Source organism: Phallusia mammillata, chromosome 7 (assembly GCF_965637545.1).
Source record: "Phallusia mammillata chromosome 7, kaPhaMamm4.hap1.1, whole genome shotgun sequence".
NCBI lineage: Eukaryota > Metazoa > Chordata > Ascidiacea > Phlebobranchia > Ascidiidae > Phallusia > Phallusia mammillata.
Window position 1 is genome coordinate 17,533,749 of NC_137258.1, and position 22,686 is coordinate 17,556,434.

Consider the following 22,686-nt stretch of genomic DNA (forward strand, 5'->3'; position numbering starts at 1 on the left):
AAAAAGTTTTGCACGCCAATTTTGGGCGGTTGCACGCAGAAATTTCGCACGAAAAGCATTTAATTGTACTGCCTTGACCTTATTTACTTGTTTTGCGCCTGCTGAAATTGACCTTGCACGCGAACTTACGGGTCGTGCACGCGCGCACGCGGGACATGTTGGTCCTGCACGCACGAGATCTCGTCGGGAACTGCCATGTTCTGCAGACTGGCTTATATTACTGATAACAATGCTACTTTTCCATTTGTAGCCAACGTACTTTTTTGTGGAATTAGGTTTTTATAAGATTTGGGTTTGCCCGCAGTTTTAAAGCAAAGTTTTTTGTTTCTGCTAAGGTTTGTAAAATCCAATAGACCACAGCAAAACAAACAAAAAGGCGGAGAGTACACATCGCGAAACACGTCAGGGTGCACGACTGCACGGAGCCGAAAATTGCTGACGGTTTGTGCAGTGTAATAACTTATGTACAATAAATGCCAAAATATTGTTGGCAACAGAAACTGGTATTTTTGGTGAAAGTAGCGCAATCAGTTGATATTACGGAATAGTAGTACAGGCATCATGTCACATTTGTGCATTGAAAGCCAACTTCTCAGCAAAGAACGGCAAAATGTGACATTTCTTATTGAAGAACTGACAAATATATGGGATGGTGGAAAAGAAGAAACCATGATAAGAAGAAGAGTTGGTAAGTTTTAATTGAAACAGTTTTGTTATTTAACGAATCTCCCGCAGACAGTAAAATGTATAAAAGAAATAATTTATGCTTATTATCTGTTTTTATAAAACAGTCCAATATTATTATTAAGTTTTAATTGCATGTAATTTTCATAGCATTTGGTAGTAATTTGGCAATTTTATAGGGTTTGTTTTATTGTCAGATTTGTTTCAATTGCCTTTATTCAGAAAAACTATTTGCTGATGATCCTGAGTTGAAGAGTCCGCCATTGTGCACAATGACAAGAGATGAAGAATTTACGGAGGCTACCAGAAAATCTGCTTACATTTATCGACATTTCATTCCTAAGCATAAACTTTACCCTTCATCTAGAGAATCTAAACACTTAACGAGGTTTAAACATGCAAACTTGAATCAATATTTATGTTGTTATCAGTGTTTTGTTTAGAGCACAACCATTGGCAACAAACCTTTTCATTCACATGGGTGTGTTTGTTTATTGCATAAAAACTATGGGTTCTGATAAGCAAGTTGCAAAGTGGTTACAACTAGCCAAAAATCTTAACATAATTGGAACATATGCACAGACTGAACTGGGTCATGGTAGGTTTTGCAATGTTGCACAAACTGAATGGTCCTGTTTATGCTTATTATTCTGGTAGGTTCATTTTTACGAGGCCTCGAAACTCAGGCTACCTATGACAGAACAACTCAAGAGTTTGTTATCAACTGTCCTCAACTTTCTTCTATGAAGTGGTGGCCTGGAGACTGTATGTTCAGTGTATTCCACTTGTTTGTGAAATAATAGAATATTGTCTCACTTAAACAACAATATACGTATTTTAGTGGGCGTAAATGCCAATCATGCATTGGTGATGGCAAACTTGATAATTGATAATAAAAAATATGGAATGCATGCATTTATTGTTCAAATAAGAGATCTATCCACCCACAAGCCATTGCCAGGTAGGACAAAATATTATCTAGCATTGTGTCAAAAAAAACTTTATTACTTTGTATTTTGTCAACAGGTGTATCTGTTGGTGATATAGGAAACAAATTTGGACTTGGAAGCACTGACAATGGATTCCTCTACTTAAAGAATGTGAGAATACCACTGGAAAACCTTTTGAACAAAAATGCAGAGGTAAGTGAATTGTTTTCAGGTTATTTTTGGAATCGTCTTGTACAACATATGTTGGGTAGCTGGTTTGAGGCAGTTTGATCAAGGCATAACTAGCTATTATTTATTAACCTGCCTAAAGCAAACTAACTGAAGTCCGTACAAACAAAAATTGTCTCATTATTTCAAAATTCTTAAATAAACACCAAGACTGCTGACCTGATTTTATGCACAAAATACAACACTAACATTTACATGGTATTCTAGGTAAAGCCTGATGGAACATATTTAAAGAAAGCTAGTGACCGCCTCGTGTACGGATCAATGGTTAACCTACGCGTCTCAATACCAAAACAATGCACTGACGTACTTGCAAAAGCCTGCACAATTGCAATTCGTTATTCAGGAGTTCGGAGACAAGGCCTGTTAAAACCGGAGTAAGTTTTTTGTCCACCTATAAATGATGGTTAAATATTGTAGAAGCAAATACTATGTTCTTGTAGTGGTGCTGAGGTACCTATATTAGACTATACCCTACAACAACACAAACTTATTCCACAACTGGCTACAGTTTACGCTACAAACTTTGCTGGGCTTCAAATTCAGAAAAAATATGAAGTTTTTCTGCAAAACTTGTCCAATGATGATATATCTGACTTAGCTGAGGTAAATTAAAGTTGCAACATTACAATAAAAAAAAGTTTTTTATGTGAATTTTAAACCATAATAAAACAAATAAACACAATTTCATGTGAGTTTTAAACCATTATAAAACAGCATTACAGCACATTTACATTTTAAGTAATACCTTGTACAGTAAACAACATAAACTTTCAAAATATATTTTAGCTTCATGCACTGTCTGCTAGTTTTAAGGCAAGTGTTTCAGAACAAGGCACAGAAGGTGTCGAAGTGTGTAGAAGAGCCTGTGGAGGACATGGGTATTCACAGGTCTGTTAGGAACCTAACAAATTGGATTGTGTTAATCTGCAAAACAAGTTTTCATTTTTACTATACCTTGTTACAGGCAAGTGGTCTGCCTAGTTTATTGGCAAGAGTAACACCTGCTTGTACATACGAGGGTGAAAACACTGTTCTCTATTTGCAAACAGCAAGGTATGAAACTGTTTGTTATTTTAAACAAGAACTCTTTTTTAAATTAAAGAGTTTGGAAACATTAAAATGTAAATAAATAGGTGCAACTGAATTTTGCTTTCAGTTTGCTTTCAAAGGATAATAGTAAACTTATTAAAACAGATTTTTGATGAAATGTGCAAGTAAGAAAGCAAAGGATCTCCCTAAATCAGTAACATTTTTGGTGCAACCAACTCAAATGATGAATATCAACAATGTTACATCTTTGGATTTTATTGTACATTGTTTCAAAAGCAGGTATGATTCACCAGTCACCATCCTGAAAAGGACATATTTTGCTTTTTCTCATACAGCTTTTGCAGACATTTTTAAAATGTTTGGTAAATTTGAACGAAACTCTCACAGCTTAAACAATTACACTCCACACAAACAGTCCCAAAAATATAAGTAATACACTGTGCCAATGTAAATGGAACGACAATATAATATAATTTACCCCACTCTTATAAATAATGTGTCAATTATGCAGATCTTAATTAAAAACTTTGTCTTTTAGGGCCACTATTTGTGTGCAAGCAGCTGCAAAAAGGTTACAACAAACAATGGGTCAAGGAGTTGAAATTAATGAGGCATGGAACAAAAATGCAGTGGAACTCGTAAAAGCTGCCAAGGTAGTAAGAGTAAAACACACCTTTACCATGGTTTATGAGGCTAAACACACACTATTATATAGGCATATGTGATGCAATTTATTGTTGATGGCTTTACAACATTTGTGAAAGGACTAAAATGCTCAAAACCTACAAAGAAAATTTTTGAGGATTTGTGTTCCTTATATGGTTTGCATTTTATCAACAATAACAGTGGTGACTTTTTGAAGGTAAGACTATTCGAATGGAATGCAACAAATTAAAAAAATGTTTAAAGCTAAAAGTTTTTATGTATGAAAGAATTGGGATAACCAAATTCTATTTCTGGAGGCTATAATTACAGGTCCCCTTTCCTGAAGACGACTCATATTGATTTTGTTCGTACTACATGTTTAAATTTACACACATGTTAGTTATCCAAAGTTGATCCTCCTAAAGTTAACCATTGAATGACCCAGAGGTTCACCCACAGGCACAGGTCAAATGGTTACCTTTACAGCCCCGAATAAGTGAATGTTTGTTAAGGTTTTATACCTTAGACGGGATTTAAACTCGATAGATAGTACATCGCTTTGTAATATGCCAGGCAAAACAATGTTTCTTAACATTAAGGTAAAAAAACTTTGAAGTTTGGGTTGATTGCCTTGTACTAATTTGTCCTTAAGTAACTCATTCCCATAAACACTTGTGTGGGGACCCATTCGTTTTTGCTTGCTAAAACAATCATTTGTGTAGGTCAAACAGTGAGTATAGCAAATCGGTAAATTGAATATAGAATATATAAACATATAGGAAAGCCAACTTTCTTGTTATATTTATGTGTAGGTACATCTTATTTGGTTTAAAATATAACTGACTTATCTCAACTAACCTCATAAATTATTTTATGTGACAAAATGTGTAAAGAAATTAGGTAGTTTAGCATGTACAGGTTTTTTTCAGCTGGGTATTATTACTGCCCATCACTGCAATTTGGCAGAAGAAGCAGAAATTGAATTGCTGGGAAAACTGCGACCAAATGCAGTGGGAATAGTGGATGCATTTGATTTTTCTGATTTCTCACTTGATTCTTGTCTGGGTGCTTATGATGGAAATGTGTATGAAAGATTATTTGACATGGCAAAGCTGTCTCCACTCAACAAAGAACAAGTATTCAAAATTATTGAGTTAATTATTAGATGCACTGAGGGAATGTTTTTTAACATGGTTCACACACTGGGCCCAAAAAAAGTCGTCTTAAAATCTGCCTGACTGAAAAATGTTACAGAACAATCTGGTCAATTGCGCGTCCAATTTGCCAAGCATTTAATGCAATTATCCAGAACATGCAAATAATGAAATTGGGATTTAATTGCCATTAATTAGTATGCGATTAACAGGATTTATACATACAACTTACAGTAAATGGTCAGCTAATGCTTTTGTTGCTGTAGGTTCACCAGGCAAGCTACAAGTATCTGAGGCCTTATCTACTGGAAGGAAGAGATATTTTGGAAGGATCAAAGTCCAAACTGTAGACAAGTGTTATTTGCTGAGTAACACTAGTTGGTATATATACTAACTACCTGTGTCCATACTATGTATATTCAAGTTTTTTTGTGCTTTTAGTGCATTTTTGAATCGCTTTGGTTCTGAGCTGTCAGTAAAAAAATTGTGTGATTTTGCATGACAACTGGTCTTAAAAAATGTAATGATTATTTAATATATTTTTTATTATCTTAATTTATTTGTGCAATGTGTTTCTTGTAATAAAATCATTGAAGTGATTTGTCTGGTATGTTAAGTAATCCAAAAATGAGATCATTAAATGATTTGAAAAGGTCTTGAGGAAACAGTAAATCATGGTGATTTTCGTGCACCCAATTTCCACTATTCAGAATAACATTTTTTCTTTCTATAATGTAAGCTTAAAAGCTAGATGATGGACTGCAATTTAAAATGCTACTAGAAAACATTCTGTTCATGGCTATAAAATGGTTTAGATTGTTATAGAAGTAGATCTGGACAAATATGAAAGTACACAAAAACTGCCCAGAAGATATAAATTCATTTTCTCTATTTGTGGTAGTTCTGTACGAATCATATTGGTTGCCAACTACCAAGTGACCAATCCCACGTAAGATTTTAGGTGTTGCAAAAAAAACGTTTTCAGTGATAAAAACGACTTGTTCTCATAAGTGCGCAAAAATGTTTTCAAATTTATTTAATGTTTTCTGTCCCCAAATAAAACATATCCCTTGCTTTTTGTTTTTAAGTAACGTATAAGTAATCTATGGCAGTAGTCCAACAGAGGTCAGTGGCACACGCATAACCAGTCATGCGTAGCGTTTTAATCAAGCGTGTTCTTGTTTACGTTTCTGAGAAACTAATGTTTAACTTTGCAGTCAAAGTCCACGGAAGAGAGATGAATTGTAAATTTTGCCACTGTACTGCAGTAAATTTCTATTTATTTGGAGATATGCCACAATTAATGGACTTCGTAAATGGACAAGATGAAAATGCGTTTCTTAGACAATAAAACATTTCATGCTTAAAATTTAAGACTGAAACCAATGGGCAAATTCAAAAAGGTTTTTAAAAATACTACAACTGTTTTGGAATATTTTAGGTTGTGGTTTTGTTGGTAGAATCATGTCTATTGAAAGTAATCTTTTAAAGAAAGAACGTCAAAATGTAACATTTTCTGTGGAAGAACTTACAAATGTTTGGGATGGGGGGAAAGAAGACACAGAAATTAGAAGAAAAGTTGGTTAGTTGATTAGTGCAAAACCTAGCGATTTTTAGTTTATAAGTTAAAACACCTAATTAGTATTAGTCACGTTTTAGTTTAGTTACATTGCAATGTAGTTAAATTCAATATTTACACAGTTTCTTTACATTTTACTGATTTTAGTAAAGGTGTTTGGAGATGATCCTGTGTTGAAGAGTCCACCAATTTGTACAATGACCAGGGAAGAAAGATACACAGAAGCTACAAGAAAATGTGTCTACATTTTTCGAAATATGCTTCAAAAAAATGGCATCTATCCTGGATCCAAAGAATTTGAACATTTTTGGAAGTACATGCATTATTTTTGATTTATTTGACTAATTACTGGATAACAGAATGACAGTTAAATGAGTTCAAATAACTGAGGAAGCACTGTACTGAGTGTAGAATGGAAAAAAAAAACTTATCTACAAAAGTTTACTTTACCTCCAATTAGACCCCCATCATGTGTATTGTCGTTGTTCACCAAAGATCGTTTATTTTTTAATTTACTTTTATGATGTTTTAGTGCAATGCCAATCGAGTATACATTGTTGATTCACATGGGCGCCTTCATTCCATGCATAATGAGCTTCGGTTCTGAAGAACAAGTTGCCAAGTGGTTGCCACTATCTGCAAACTTGAATATCATCTGTACATATGCACAAACTGAACTTGGTCATGGTAGGTGTTACTTCATAAGTCGGTATACAAAATTATGTCTGAAAATACGAAAAAAAAGAAGTAGTCAATCAAGCTGGGAAGTAGAGCCCAATATATATCGCAATAATACTTTTGCAAAATAACAATTAAAAAACAGAAATGTTTTTGAATTTCATACCATTTACATTCACTAACAATTATTGTAAAAATGGTAGTGGAATTCAAAATGTTCAATGTTTAGGTTCCTTTTTGAGAGGGCTTGAAACAGAAGCAACCTTTGACAGAGAGACACAAGAATTTGTGATAAACTGCCCTAAAGTTTCATCTATGAAATGGTGGCCTGGTGACAGTAAGTTTGAAAGCATGCAAACAGCATTTGTTCTATTGTTTTAACTGAGGCTTAAAAACTATATACCATAAAGCAGTGTTTCCCAACCTATGGGTCGCAACCCAAAGTTGGGTCGCCTATAAATTCTGTTGGGTCGCCAGTTTTTGTGAAAATTAGAGCATCTACGTTTCGTAGTGTTATTTTGTTGTTTCCCAAGGCTATGAATTGTTTTCCAATAACAATTTCATGACTATTTGGCGTGATAGTGAATTATTCTGTTTGTGACGACATAATGTTTGTGTGAGATCACTATTAAGCGTTGTCTGACTCATAATGCGTTGAACCAGCTCTAAAGTTGGCGGAAAAACGAAAAATTTTTGTTTGATTTGTTTTTTATTTTTCAAACTAGCGTAGTAATTTTCGAAAAACTTTCCTGATTTACGAACAAAAATACAACCCAAATAGTATATCCATGGGGCGCGAGAAGCCACAAAACAAAATTTTGGTAAGTATTTGGGTCGCGACAAAAAAAGGTTGGGAACCACTGCCATAAAGCACTCTCAATTGTAACAAAACAGTTTTGAATTGAAGTGGGTCTAAATGCTAATCATGCCTTGGTGATGGCCAACCTGATTATTGATGGAAAGAAGTATGGAATGCACCCATTCATGGTTCAAATAAGAGATTTATCTACTCACATGCCATTGCCAGGTAATAAAACAAACATTGATAACAAGTTAATAACACTGTATTTGGACACTGTAACCATAGATTCATTACCAGGGGTTAATTTGACCATTAGTAATTGGTGAGGGAGTATATGAAAGAAAAACATTCAGAACGTTTTTCATGAACTATCTTTATGCAGGTGTTACTGTTGGTGACATTGGAAGCAAAATGGGTTTTGAGGCAATTGACAATGGATTTCTTTACATGAAGAATGTCAGAATACCCAGAGAAAATCTTTTGAACAAAAATTCAGAGGTAACCAATTTATTTATATTTTCAAAAAAATATTAAACAAAACTTGCAACATACAGCGGGTTTAGATGATTTTGTGTACTTTTATGGCCAGCTATAAACTGTGCTAGATTGAAGTCCACTTAAAATATAAGTGTAATTTTAATTTTACTATTTTAAAATCAGTAAACACCTACAAATTATTATTTTATACCCAGTAATACGTTTCACAAATGCACCATAACTTACATGTGTAAAATTTGTACAAACTTAAAAAAACATTAATAACTAAAACTTGGATACTCAACAATTTGTTTTGTATTATCTTTTAACTTTTTAAGTATTTACAAATATATATTCAAACATGTGCCCTATTTAGTAATAAATTAACCAAGCTTTCAGGTAAAGCCTGATGGAACATATGTAAAGAAAGCCAGTGACCGCCTTATGTATGGATCAATGGTTAACTTGAGAGTAAATCTTCCAAAGTCACAAGCCATTGATGTGCTTGCAAAAGCATGTACAATAGCAATTCGATATTCTGCAGTACGAAGACAAGGCCTTCTTAATCCAGGGTGGGTATCTAGCAGAAAACAAGTTTAAAAATATTATGATAACCTGTTATCTTACAAAAATGCATTGATATTATAAATATTTAACAATGTGCCCAACATTTCTACTAATTCATATCTTTTTAACCTGTGTTTCTCTAATTTGTATGACAACAATAATTTTTGTCTTTAATGTCCTAAAATGTTAAACTCCCATTCCGACATGTAACAAGGTATTTATGGGTCCCCTTCCATGAAGGGGACACATATTGTTTTTGTCTATATTTTTTTTTTCTTTTTTTCTTTTTTCTTTTTTTCTTTCTAACGCAGATTTGTTCCCACGTTTTGGTCAACAAAGAATGGTTCAAACTTTTTCAAATTTACACACATTACAGATATTGGTCTAAAGATGGTCCATGTGAATTTTGACCCCGTTTGATCCCTCGGTTCACCCACAGCCCCCCAAAACGTGAAATTTTTAGCGCGGATTTGTTCCCACGTTTTGGTCAAGAAAGAATGGTTCAAAGTTTTTCAAATTGACACACATAATAGGTATTGGTCTAAAGATGGTCCATGTGAATTTTGACCCCGTTTGATCCCTCGGTTCACCCACAGCACCCCAAAACGTGAAATTTTTAGCGCGGCTATTGTTCCCACGTTTTGGTCAAGAAAGAATGGTTCAAACTTTTTCAATTTTACACACATTACAGATATTGGTCTAAAGATGGTCCATGTGAATTTTGACCCCGTATGACCCAGAGATTCACCCACAGGCCCCCGAAACGTAAATGTGTCTAACGCTCGTTTGGTCAAGAAAGACACTGTAGGCAGAAGTACCAAGAGAGTAACTCACTGGTTTACGATAGCGGGAGGGCTCAGCTTGACGTCGGACAGACGTTTTACGAGACATCGTTTCAGTGATTAGAAATCAGCTGTTTTGCACAGCAATGCTATGTCGTTTTATTAAGTTATCACTCACATTTTTAGTTTTGGCGAAGGTTTTACACCTATGACGTGATTTAAGCCTAATAACCGTGCTTCGGTTTTGTATATGTCAAGAAAAACTTTGTTAATAAAAGTTAAGATGAAAAAATTAACTTGACTTTTTTGCCAAATAAATGTTTTTTTAAATGCTCGCTGTCAGGTTGGCCGCCGCATGATCACGGGTTACTTAAGGTCAACTTGTCGGTATTACAAACACAGCTCAGAACTTTCTTCATAACGTAGCGTTTTTTTAACAATCAATTTAGGAGTCAATACTCAAGGCATGTATAAATTAGGCTTAACAGTATTGTTGAACACGAATGACGGCGTGCTATTGAAAACGGTGTCAAAAGGTCAAACAGTCGTTTGGCGTGTGCACCCTGGGAGGTTACTACAGGTCAATGGTACTCATTTTGCGAAACAAAGTTATATGAAAAACAATTTGTTATGTATACACTTGTAGCAAATTGCTTTTTAATTTAAAGTGTCTGTAACACAACTGTTACAGCTTTCTCAAAAAAATTGCCCGACCTTGGAGGACTATATCTGGGTTAAAGCAAGAGATTAGATTTAAGTCTTTGTTACGTTTTTTTAATGTTTTTGTAATTACATGACAATAATAGTGCAAAAAGAATACGAACAATTTTTTTTATTGTTGGGTTAATGCTTTCTAAAAATTTGTCCTTAAGAATGTAAAAATCACCGCAACATTTGTTTACCGTAAATCCGCACAAACATGCGTGTGGGGACCCATTAGTTTTTGTTTACAAAAACAATCATATGTGTAGATCAAATGATGTGTATAGTAAATTGGTAAATATCGTATAGAATATATAAAATGGAAGTATATCAGAAAGCCACTCTTCTAGTTTTATGTGTAATAAAGGGTTTCTGCAACAAACCAGTCAGTCATTTTAGGGTAGAAACTGAAAAGTTTTGATTGTCTGCTACTTGTTTGCATACAAACGATAAAAAATTATACCAATTTAATTAAAAGGAAGAAAATTATCTATTATTCGAAATGGTGTAAAACATCAACTTTTGCATCACTAAAACGCTTCATAAACATAAATTTAATGGACCTATAAAAATAAAATGATACTTGCAATGCAAGCCCACATGGCCACAACCCACACTTTAATGGATGCAAAGACAAAAGTACCTTGCCTACACGGAACAGTTAAAAAAGACGTTTCTAAATTTACGTTCTAAGCAATCTGTACCTAATCAATGTCTGGATTTTGGTATTAATGTGTTAATCTCTGGCATCTAGGAAGAGTGTTTATTAGGCACTTGCCCGCGGCGTAAGTTAACAATTTTTTTTTCGCCCAAAACAGAAATATTGGACCACAATGCACTATACCAGGGGTGGCCAAACTGTGAATCTTTGAGTCTTTGATTGCGGCTCTTTAATGTTGAACATGCATTTCCCAACCTTCCCGAGTTGTTTAACCTGATTATAAAACAATGCATTCTATCACGTATTAACAATAGACTGACTGTAATAACCAATGTACATTCCGAAAAATGAAAAGAACATTATTGTACAGAAGCGTGCTAGCTTGTGCATTGTAGTCAAATATATTGTCAGATTGAAGCTGTAAGTCAGGGCTGACATTAAAAGCATTTTACATTTGTATTTCTGCTTATACTAGCAATGTATAACTGCAAAGTTTAGCCCAAAAAATGTTGTTGAGAAATAATTGCAAAAAAGTAAGATAAACAGGAAAATATAACTTTTAAAACAGAATGGGAGGAGTTTCCATTCATTGATAATGGAGGTAAACCTTTATGTCTTATCTGTCAAGTTCGCTCAATAATTACAAAACTAGTAACTTGAAACGTCATTACGAAGCTAAACACAAAAACAGCCTAATTTCAAAAACCTTGCAGCCCAGCTGGAGACTCCAGTATCACCACACAACAACAAATCATTATTTAAAAGCCTACACTTAATTGTGAGTGAATAAATTCGTTTTTGATTTTTTGTGTTGCGGCTCTTTTGAAACGAAGTTTTGTGATATGCGGCTGCACTATACTGAAGAGCAAAAACAATTTTTAGATATAACATCTTGTTTTTACAGTGGCGCCGAAGTAGCAGTACTGGACTATACCCTTCAACAACACAAACTTATTCCACAGCTGGCCACAGTTTATGCAACAAAATTTGCTGGAGAAGGAATAATAAAGAAACATCAAGCCTTTTTACAGAACATGGCCAAAGGGAACATTTCAGATTTGGCTGAGGTAAAATAAATTAAAAACAAAGATTCCTGCAAAATTCAATTTAAATGTATTAGAACTGTCATGACAGTAAATTATGCTACAAAGCAAATTCTTACAAAACTGAAATTAATTGTTATTTCAAACCAAACATTTTAAACTATAGATTGCTAATTACAACATGTACTTCAGTCTCCATATATTTTTCCAATCCTATGTATTTATAACGTATTTATATTTTTATAGATTCATGCACTGTCAGCAAGTTTCAAGGCAAGTGTATCAGAGCAATGTACTGAAGGTGTTGAGGTGTGCAGAAGAGCCTGTGGAGGACATGGTTATTCACAGGTACTGAACAATAAGATCGGCAACACTGTTTTTGGTATCTGTACAACTTACATTTGTATACAGGCAAGTGGACTGCCACATCTTTTAAGTAAAGTGACACCAACTTGTACATATGAAGGAGAAAACACTGTTCTGTATCTACAAACTGCAAGGTACCTGTAGATTTTATTGACAAAGCCAAAGCCCAAAACTTTAGCAATGGATTTGGGAAAATAAAAGCATTTAAGCTGGTAAAACTTGTTTTTGTAGATATTTGGTAAAATGTGCCAAAGAAAAAGCAGCAGACCTGCCTGAATCAATTTTATTTCTTGTCCAACCTATTCAAAATGCAAGAGGCAACATTACATCACTGGACAACCTTGCACTTTACTTCAAAAACAGGTAGAAAACACTACTTTTCAATTTGGGACACCTTGGTACAAAAACAGAAATCATAATTTTTTTTCAGGGCGGCCTTGTGTGTTCAAGCTGCATCCAAAAAAGTAAACCAGATGTCAAACAAAGGACTTGCAATGCACGAGGCTTGGGACAAAAGTTCTGTACAACTTGTGCATGCTACAAAGGTACATATTTTGTTGAATTGTTTGGTGATAAAGCCAATATTTTGTTCAGTGTTATGAGTTATTGACAAAAACCATACCACAACAATTACACTAAAACAATCATGTGGTAAGAAATAACATCACATAGCATAAAAAGGTTTGAACCACAAACAGGCAATCAATAGAGCTAAGCAACGTACAAATATGGTCATATTGAGCCAAGTATACTATGTAATATTCTTTCAACATTTTTGTAGGCATATGTGATACAATACATATTTGATGCATTTGCTTCATTTGTAAAAGAAGTAAAGTGCTCCAAATCTGTCAAAGAGATTCTAGAGGATTTGTGTTGTTTGTATGGCTTACATTACATCAATAACTGCAGTGGTGACTTTCTCAAGGTAAAAATATAAAAAATGTAGCAGAACCACTGAAACATTTGATGTATATTGCTTTTGACACTGCAAAAATGAGGTATTTCAAACTTGTAAAAATCATTTTTATTTTTGAGTAACTTAGAAATTTTAAAAATGGAAATAAATTAATTTCTTTCATTTTGACATTTTTTAAATATTTTTCAGCTTGGTATACTAACTGCCCACCACTGCAATATTGCAGAAGAGGCAGAAATTGCATTGTTGGAAAAACTGCGACCAAATGCAGTTGGAATAGTGGATGCATTTGATTTTACTGATTCTTCTATGGAGTCCTGCCTTGGTGCTTATGATGGAAATGTGTATGAGAGATTATTTGACATGGCAAAGTTGTCTCCACTCAATAAAGAACCGGTAGGACCAGCAATTCATTTAATTACTTAACTCAGTGGTTCTCAACCAGGGAGGAATTCCTCCCTAGGGAGGAATTTTATGAGTTTAGGGGAGGAATTTCATAAAAAAAAACTGTAAAAAACATTACATCGGAAATCTTGCAGAATATTTTTGAAAATACATTATTATGTCCATTATATTTTGGACCCGGTTGTAAAAGATTCTGAAATGGACGTCCCTAATTATAAGGTCTATTGTAAAATGCTACAATTTTTTATGTTATATCTGTTTTCGTCTTATGGGGAGGAATGAATAGTTCGAAAATGGGCAAAGGGAGGAATGTAACAAAAAAGGTTGGGAACCACTGACTTAACTGTTTTTGGGTTGAATTTTTTGCTTTTAGTAGTTATTTATTTTGTTTTTAGGTAGATTTTTTTTTTAATTTTAACAAAAAAATCTACCTATGTGAAAACATTTTTTTGGTTTTATTTTAAACAATACAATCGAATTTAACAAAACAAATATGTTGTTTTAGGTTCACCAGGCAAGTTACAAGTATCTGAGACCTTACTTATTAGAAGGAAGAGATATATTGGAGGGAGCAAAATCTAAACTGTGAATGTCCATAAAAAGTGTTTTTTTAGTTAATTAGCAAATGTCAGGTTATTATCATACCAATAAATATGCAATTGCACACAAAACGTGATTAGTTTGTTTAAGGGGTCAGTTTTTTTCCTAAGCCTCATCGTGTATCGCCACCACCTTTCCACTTCAATTTGTTTTTAGATTGCATAATTTGTATGTGTTTAATTTTTATTGTAATAATTTTCATACAAATTAAATGTTTTTGTCTGTTTATTATTGAATGTATTTTTAAAGGTGGTGCAATTTCTACAAACAACTAATAAAAACGAAAATCATTCTCGTTTTTCGTTATATAGTAAACAATTGGATTGGTTACCGTTAGACCAAAGCACAGATTGGCACGTTTTTTTACTGTGCATGTACAAAGCAAATATACGGTTTGTTTACTTTGCATAACGTTTACGTCGTTTTGCAGAAATATTATATTTACTTTAAAGGTTGTTTGCAGAAAAATAAAAATTGCAAGTTTTGCATAGATTCTCAACTTCTGTACAAATAACTCGTTGAGTATGCAATCCTTAGTGAAAACAAAGGAGAGGGTCTTACCAGGCTTGTTAGTAATCAACAGTGCTATTTCCTTCCTTTTCGGCAATATGATTCACCCCAAGACAAACCTTTGAGGTTAATAACGTCGTAATATCGCTTTTGTTGTCATTAAGAAGCTGTGAGAAGTCAGTATGGTCATTTTGTCGGAACGGGGTTCCCTAATAAGGATATCCGTTCGTATAAATATGACAGACACGAATCCTTGTTGTAAGGTTAAGAGGGTAGTGGGTTAGAATGTTCTTGTTTTATGGTAGCAAAGCGCTTTCGTTAAATCCACAAAATCCGTTGGCTTGTTGTTAGTGCAACGGCATCTGAACGTAGTTTTATTATCTTTACATTGGAGCATTACAATATTGCTACCTTCGCTGTTTTAATGCTAAATTAATTAGGAGAGATACTGATAACGTGAGAAATCGTCTTCTTGGAGAACATTTTATTGTTTCGCCTCGTGGACACATCGGTCACGGTTGCTCCACATGTGGTCACGTGTAATTTTTGTAGCTTGCGAATTGAGGGCAGTTACCATTTTGGGGAATTCCCGACGTTGAAATGAGATTATATTGCAGTATATTTTCTTATTTATTCTATCTGTAAAAAGTATAAAATAGCGTGGTAATTTTACTGTGAAGTTGTTTTGTGACGCTTCAGGATGTTTAGTACAGTAAAAGACATGTCGATTGAAAGTACTCTTATAAGCAAGGAGCGTAAAAATGCGAAATTTCCCGTTGAAGAAATGACAAATATCTGGGATGGTGGAAAAGAAGAAACAGAACTTCGCAGAAAAATTGGTAAATTTGTTGGTGCAGAACTTTACTTTGATAAAACTGCTTGACAAAGAAGCAATGTTTTAGGTTTTACAATGTGTTTGCGTTCCAGTGAAACTGTTTGAGGATGATCCTGTGTTAAAAAGTCCACCAATTTGTACAATGACCAGAGAAGAAAGATTTACTAAAGCCACAAGAAAATCTGCTTACATTTACCGAAATTTGATTCCAAATAATGGCCTCCACCCTGGATCCAGAGAATTTGAGCATTTTTCGCGGTACGTTCATTATTCTCACTTGGTGATATAGTGTCAACTGTAGATAAGACTACGAGTCCTTCTGGCTAAAATTGTGACTGTTTTATTTTTCAAGAAAAAAGTAGGCATATTAGGGTTGATGTATAAAAATATTATCTGAAAAATACCATTCTATGTAGGGGGGGTGGGTGTTTTTGCTGTAAGAAAACATATGCTGTGTTATCTTTTTTTAATGTTTGACATTCCATATGCCAATTTTAATGATTGATAAAATTGAATGATTGATTGATAAAAGAAACAGCAGATAGCCTAAAATGCTTTTTGAGGAAGAAAAATTGTTTCTTAGATATAATTTTGGACATTGTAGTAAAAACAGTTTTTTGTTGGTTTTAGTGCAATGCCGGTTGAGAACAATCTATTGGTTCATATGATTGCCTTTATTCCATGTATCAAAAGCTTTGGTTCTCAAGAACAAGTCGCCAAGTGGTTACCACTGGCTTTGAACTTGAACATTATTGGTGCTTATGCACAAACTGAACTTGGTCATGGTAGGTTTAGCTTTGTAGTATGACCTAACAAAAAGATTTATTAATTAATTTAATGTAAATGAATCTTATTGATAATAATGTGGTAAAACTTGGATGTACATTAATTTTAAAAAATGATTAAACCTCTCAAAAATAAAACAAACTTTGCAACAAAATTTTTTTGTTATCTTCAATAATAAAATATTCAATTGATAGTGATTAGGAACTTTAACTGTGCAGGGTTATTTGATTTTTTAAAAATACATGCTTTTTAGGTTCTTTTTTGAGAGGAATTGAAACAGAAGCAACTTTTGACAAGAAGACACAAGAATTTGTGATAAACTGTCCAAAAGTTTCATCTATGAAGTGGTGGCCTGGTGACAGTAAGTTAATGACAAAAAGTCGCAACCGAGTAAATATATCTGTTAAATATAAAATAGCTTTGTTTTTAACTTAATTTATGACAAAGTAAAAGCAAAATTTTTAGGTCCTGGGGATTAATAAAACCAAAAAATTATGATGTAAATATTATAATTAAAATCTGCAAAGGGACAAACAAAAAAAAACTTGCTGAAAACCTCTTGTTTAAAATCATAAATACTGTCTTATTAAAATTCCTGTGTTAGTGGCTTTTCTGCAATATTTTCTTCTGGTAAAACAAGAAAGAATAAGCTAATATGATTACTATCTTGTAGTGGGCCTCAATGCCAATCATGCATTAGTGATGGCCAACCTGATTATTGATGGAAAAGAATATGGAATGCATGCATTCATAGTACAAATCAGGGATTTATCTACTCACATGCCATTGCCAGGTAAAACAAACTTTGATTGAAACACATGTTTTGGAAAAAAATAATTCTATTTACAGGTGTCACTGTTGGTGATATTGGAAACAAACTGGGTTTTGAAGAAACAGATAATGGATTTCTTTACATGAAAAATGTCAGAATACCAAGAGAAAATCTTTTGAACCAAAATTCAGAGGTAGGCGAACTGATTAAAACTGACATTTTTAGTATTCAAACAAGTTAGGTACAGCGTTTGTACAATTGATTTTTTTTATTGTTTATTGTGTAGAATGTTCACTCATTCGTATTTTTTTCTGTGTGGTATTTTGGTGGGTAAATGCACAAAAAAAAACCTTTTTAGCAACGAATAAACATTTTCCTTTAGGTAAAACCAGATGGAACATATGTAAAAAAGGCTAGTGATCGCCTTACTTATGGATCAATGGTGAATCTAAGAGCTAATTTTGCAACACACGTTATCAATTTGCTTGCAAAAGCATGTACAATTGCAATACGATATTCAGCAGTGCGAAGACAAGGAATACTCGAACCAGGGTAGGTGGTGAGCAGACTCATGTCCAAGTAAATAGATACTCTTGCCATTAGAATATTGGTTTAACTTGTATCTTGTTGAGGCCCAATACCTTTTTGGTGTATGGCATAATTCTATTATAAAATATTCAAGCCTTTACAGTATGGTTTAAGAGCCCTGCAAAATTTTGCCAAACAGACAAACTTATCATTAAAATATGCCCCAGGTTTATTTATGCCCCAGAAAAAAATATGCCCCAGGTTGATTTAGGAATACTACACATATACAGAATACATAAATAGTTTTTAAGTGCTTGAGCACAATTTAAAAAAAGATTTATGAACTTAAACATAACATGATATATCAACTCTTACAGTGGTGCAGAAGTTCCTGTTCTGGACTACACCCTTCAACAACACAAGCTTATCCCTTCGCTTGCTTTAGTTTATGCTTCATACTTTGCTGGTGTAGCAATGAAAAAGAAATACAAAATCTTTGCAAAAAACATGGCCAAAGGAAACCTCTCAGATTTAGCAGAAGTAAATTAAATAGTTTGTTATCCAAGTGTTTAAAAACAAGTTTTTACATATTTGATTATACTTTGATGGCAACTGTAGAAGTTTCATTTATTCAACCCTTTTTGTGAAGTCATACGTATGTTTACAGATACATGCATTGTCGGCCAGTTTCAAAGCAATTGTAACAGACCAATGCACTAGCGGCGTCGAGGTGTGCAGAAGGGCCTGTGGAGGACACGGTTATTCACAGGTACAAAACACAGGCCTGGTAAATTTAGAAAGAAATTTAATAATTTTTAAAGAAGTCCATGTTTTTTACAGGCAAGTGGACTTCCATTTCTTTTGTGCAAGATTACACCATCATGCACTTATGAAGGAGAAAACACTGTTTTGTACTTACAAACTGCACGGTACATGTTTTATGTAAAAAGTCCCGATTATTTGTGCTTAGTTTTAAGTCTAAATCAGACTGTCATTTTGATCTCAAGTCAAAGTGCTAGTGGACTAATGTCTGAAGTTAATTAATTTATTATCCTAGTCTTGATTGGGTTCTTTGACAAGTCTTTTTAAGCTTTAAAACTTAAATCAATTTACCTTTTAGTAACAACACAGACTTAGGTGGATAAAACAGTGCAAATTGCTAGTAAACAATTTACACACTGCTGAGTTTGTGTAGGCATTTAATAAATATTATGCTTTTTTTTAATGCAAATTTTATTTTAAATCTAAGATATTTGGTAAAATGTGCCAGTAAACAAGCAGCTGACCTCCCTGAATCAATAGCATTTCTGGTGCAACCAATTCAAGATATGAAGGGCAGCATCACCTCACTTGACAACCTTATTATTTGCTTTAAAAACAGGTAGAAACATAAAACATTTAATTTCGATTTTTGATTAAACAGCCCTTGGTAGAAAAGTTGAATACATGTTTTTTTCTTTTCAGTGCAGCTTTATGTGTTCAAGGTGTTTCAAAAAAAGTAAATGAAATGTCTAACAAGGGACTTGCAATGCATGAAGTGTGGAACAAAAGTTCTGTACAACTTGTAAAATCTGCAAAGGTAAACTCGTTTCACTAGACACAAACTGTTAAACGTTTAAACATTTAAATTATATGTACACCCTTTTATTAAAAACATAAATGCCAGAGAATGTGTGCATAAAGAATACATCATGCAGATGTTTTAACAATCACTGTTGTCATTGTCAGTGCAGGTTGTCAATTTGGGCTATAGACAGGGTTGCCATCGACACAGAGCCTAAAATAAGGACAACCAAAAAATTAAGTTTCCATATGACTTGAAAGAAACATTTTCGAATAAATCTTTGAATTTATACGAGCCATGACATATCACATGCCATATTTTTGGCCAGAAACAATCTGTTCCAGTAATTTCTTGTTCATAGAAAATAGTTCGTGCATCTCACCACAGCTCAGGTCTAGATTTACTTCTACTTGTAGCATGGATTTGACTTGTAATTGTTGAAAATAAGACAAAATAAGAACGTAAGTCAAATAGGAGGACATTTCTTAGAAATAAGGACAAATCTTAGAAATAAGGACGGTATGACAACCCTGTCTACAGAACACGGTTTATATAAGCACTTGGCAAAATAAAGGTGAATGCAAGGTGTGTGAAGTAACATCACACACAGCAACAAGGAACTGAATTTGAAGGGCAGTTCTCAGTTTTAATTCTGATTTAATTACTCTTCAATGTATACTGTTCCTAAATATGTAAACCCATTTTTTTGCATTTTCCCTTAAACAGTCTTATTAACACAATAAATGTGTCATGTGTGTTTCAAATTACAGTCTTGCACATTTCACTTATGACATAATTTACAAGTCAAGCACACAGTAATGTTCCCAAAAAGCCAGTAATTAAACTCAAGTTATTTGAAGAAGTTTAAATCTTGAGAACTTGTTTTGCAGATGTATGTTATGCAATACATAATTGGGGCATTTGCCTCATTTGTAAAAGAGGTTAAATGCTCTGAACCCATCAAAGAGATACTTCAGGATTTATGTTGTTTGTATGGATTGCATTACATCAATACCCATAGTGGAGAATTTCTTAAGGTGAATAGGACATTATTTACTACTTTAGGTGCAAAGTGTGTCCTTTTTCTAAAACAATATGTCTCAGAAGAATTGCGACATGCAAAATTATTATTCAGAAAACTTTCTATTTTTTCAGCTTGGTGTATTAAGTGCTCACCACTGCACTTTAGCAGAAGAAACAGAAATTCAATTGCTAGAAAAACTGCGACCAAATGCAGTGGGAATAGTGGATGCATTTGATTTTACTGATTTGTCACTGGAGTCTTGTCTCGGTACTTATGATGGAAATGTGTATGAGAGATTATTTGACATGGCAAAGCTGTCTCCACTCAACAAGGAAAAGGTAGCATATTAATAACTGTATGATTTTGTCTTAACACTTAAAAGTTTAGTAATTTTTAGGTGTAACTGAAGTATTTCATTTTAGTAATTTTTAAGTGTTTGTGCAAAGAATTTAGTTGAGATGGTAAGACCAAATAAAAACACTAACTGAAGTATTTCATTTTGACAAGAAGGACTTTACCACTCAGCTTGTAATACGTTTTGTTTACTGACTTTTCAGGTTCACCAGGAAAGTTACAGGCATTTGAGGCCTTTTTTACTGGAGGGAAGAGATATTTTGGAAGGAGTAAAATCTAAAAACTGATTAACAACACCAGAAAGTTGTTTTGAGATTTGCAAAACTGTAATGTTGTGCACCTCTGATTCAGACCAGTGCTTTGTTTGGAAAATGATATATTTGCTATAACCCATTTACAGCTGAAATTTTGAATTTTTGAAATTAACACAAAAGTGGATTCGGAAGAAACTGCGAGAAAATTTAAATATGTGACGTAATGTACCACAGTTTTGCCTAAATTGTTGACCTTTAGGCGATTTTTGTAAGGATTTAAATAACCGGATTCTTCAAAAAACGTATGCCATATGGTAAGATTTAACTACATCCATGTATCCTCTATGTTATGCAAATTTTAGATGGGGTGACTTAACGGATGCACGGAACTTGTTTCAACTTTTTTTTCAAGCTACGCAGATGTGTCATCGTTTGATTGAGTGCTTGCAACAAAGAACATTGATTGGTGATTTAGCGAAATGCATGCTACAAGACAAGAGCTGTATAACTACTTTATAAAGATAGAGTACAATTAACATCTTGTACACAAAATTGTCTGCGCTTTGATTGATTTTTTTGTTCCCAATTTCGAGTTTGATTTATCATGTATTTCATGTGTGCAAAAATTTATTTTGCTACAACTATGTATGCTTTTTAACAAAATAATACAAGGAAATGCTGATTTAAGAATACTACCAGAAGACGCTGATTTGAGAACATGCAGATGATTCCTTTCTACAGAAAGATTTTTTTGCATCTCCACGTGGCGCAAGACGAGATCTGATATTCGAAATCCCACGACAGGCTAGCTAAATGTTTTTACCTTGCCTTTAGTGCTAGAGTTTTGAATGCTTAACGAAATAGTTCATCCCTTTAATGGGTATTTTTGCTTTAATGCACACCCGCATTTAGGCTTGAAAAGTGATATAGTGCTTGTATTGGGCAAAAAAAGAATAGGTCTGCGGTCCGGTTAAAATTTTGGCGAACAGGCAAAGGCGCCGACTTTTCCGGGTATGCCATATTATATGACGTCATGAAATACCAAATTCATTTCCTGACGCTACATAAGGTAAGACTACTTTAAAGCTTGCAGTATACGAGTTACACAACGCCAGGCCCTTTTGCTTTTGTTGCAATTCAACGCATGTTTGTGCGCGGTAACACTAGACAGTCGTTGGTCTTGCGGTAAAGGCACTTAGAACAAAGATTGGACAATATTCTCATAATTTAATTCACAAACGCTAAACTTTTTTATCACGTGGTTGTTGACGTATAACCTGGGGCAGCGACGTTCCCCCTCCTCCCGCAAGCGAGCGCCAACACCTTCGTTTTACTTTATTACCACCCTTTGACGTTCAAATTCAAATGCTTCTAAAAGAGATTACAGTTGTCATGATTGTAATGAATGCAAATAACTGATGGGTTGTGAAACAATAACCGGTATTGAAATCAATTGTGTATGTTACGCATTGGATCGTATCAGCATAATTTCCATAAACGCATGACTAACGTTGACCCGATTCTCGGGTATGCGGCATACCCAAGGCTTTCGTCCGGGTATGCCTGGCATACCCGGCATACCCGTGTTCGGCGCCTATGCGAACAGGATCCGACCGGCGAATCGGCGAAACCTAGTAATTTTATTTAAATTTGGAAGTATCGTTAACTTTAGTCCATCCACTTTGTTTACTTTTTTTCACTGTCAAGCAAAGTAGGTGTGCGAAGAACACAAACCAACGATTCACCATCTTCAAACGACCAGCG

General features: G+C 34.1%; 3 protein-coding genes across 4 annotated transcripts; all 3 read left to right on the top strand.

The window, feature by feature from the left end:
* Window positions 1–96: 96 nt before the first annotated feature.
* LOC145238938 (peroxisomal acyl-coenzyme A oxidase 1-like) lies at window positions 97–5,313 on the top strand. Of its 2 annotated transcripts, none has more exons than XM_080102228.1 (15): window positions 97–688; window positions 907–1,072; window positions 1,116–1,282; window positions 1,342–1,449; window positions 1,526–1,645; window positions 1,711–1,826; window positions 2,070–2,239; window positions 2,306–2,468; window positions 2,652–2,753; window positions 2,830–2,918; window positions 3,060–3,194; window positions 3,454–3,568; window positions 3,631–3,777; window positions 4,490–4,696; window positions 4,981–5,313. In XM_080102228.1, the coding sequence occupies exons 1-15, from the start codon at window positions 562–564 to the stop codon at window positions 5,062–5,064; spliced, it is 2,016 nt and encodes a 671-aa protein (XP_079958354.1). In that variant the 5' UTR covers window positions 97–561; the 3' UTR covers window positions 5,065–5,313. The 2 variants fall into 2 exon arrangements, with proteins under 2 accessions (XP_079958354.1, XP_079958355.1); XM_080102229.1 differs by having other exon boundaries at window positions 98–688; window positions 1,128–1,282.
* Window positions 5,314–6,133: 820 nt separating this feature from the next.
* Window positions 6,134–14,587, top strand: LOC145237969 (peroxisomal acyl-coenzyme A oxidase 1-like). Its single transcript, XM_080100982.1, has 15 exons — window positions 6,134–6,296; window positions 6,441–6,606; window positions 6,826–6,980; window positions 7,201–7,308; window positions 7,879–7,998; window positions 8,156–8,271; window positions 8,650–8,822; window positions 11,867–12,029; window positions 12,252–12,353; window positions 12,417–12,505; window positions 12,603–12,734; window positions 12,802–12,916; window positions 13,153–13,299; window positions 13,480–13,686; window positions 14,201–14,587. Exons 1-15 carry the CDS (start codon window positions 6,179–6,181, stop codon window positions 14,282–14,284), a joined length of 1,995 nt encoding a protein of 664 aa, XP_079957108.1. The 5' UTR covers window positions 6,134–6,178; the 3' UTR covers window positions 14,285–14,587.
* Window positions 14,588–15,481: 894 nt separating this feature from the next.
* On the top strand, window positions 15,482–21,614 carry LOC145237968 (peroxisomal acyl-coenzyme A oxidase 1-like). Its single transcript, XM_080100981.1, has 15 exons — window positions 15,482–15,644; window positions 15,733–15,898; window positions 16,271–16,425; window positions 16,680–16,787; window positions 17,100–17,219; window positions 17,276–17,391; window positions 17,581–17,750; window positions 18,104–18,266; window positions 18,394–18,495; window positions 18,567–18,655; window positions 18,976–19,107; window positions 19,191–19,305; window positions 20,181–20,327; window positions 20,446–20,652; window positions 20,872–21,614. The coding sequence occupies exons 1-15, from the start codon at window positions 15,506–15,508 to the stop codon at window positions 20,953–20,955; spliced, it is 2,013 nt and encodes a 670-aa protein (XP_079957107.1). The 5' UTR covers window positions 15,482–15,505; the 3' UTR covers window positions 20,956–21,614.
* Window positions 21,615–22,686: the final 1,072 nt, after the last annotated feature.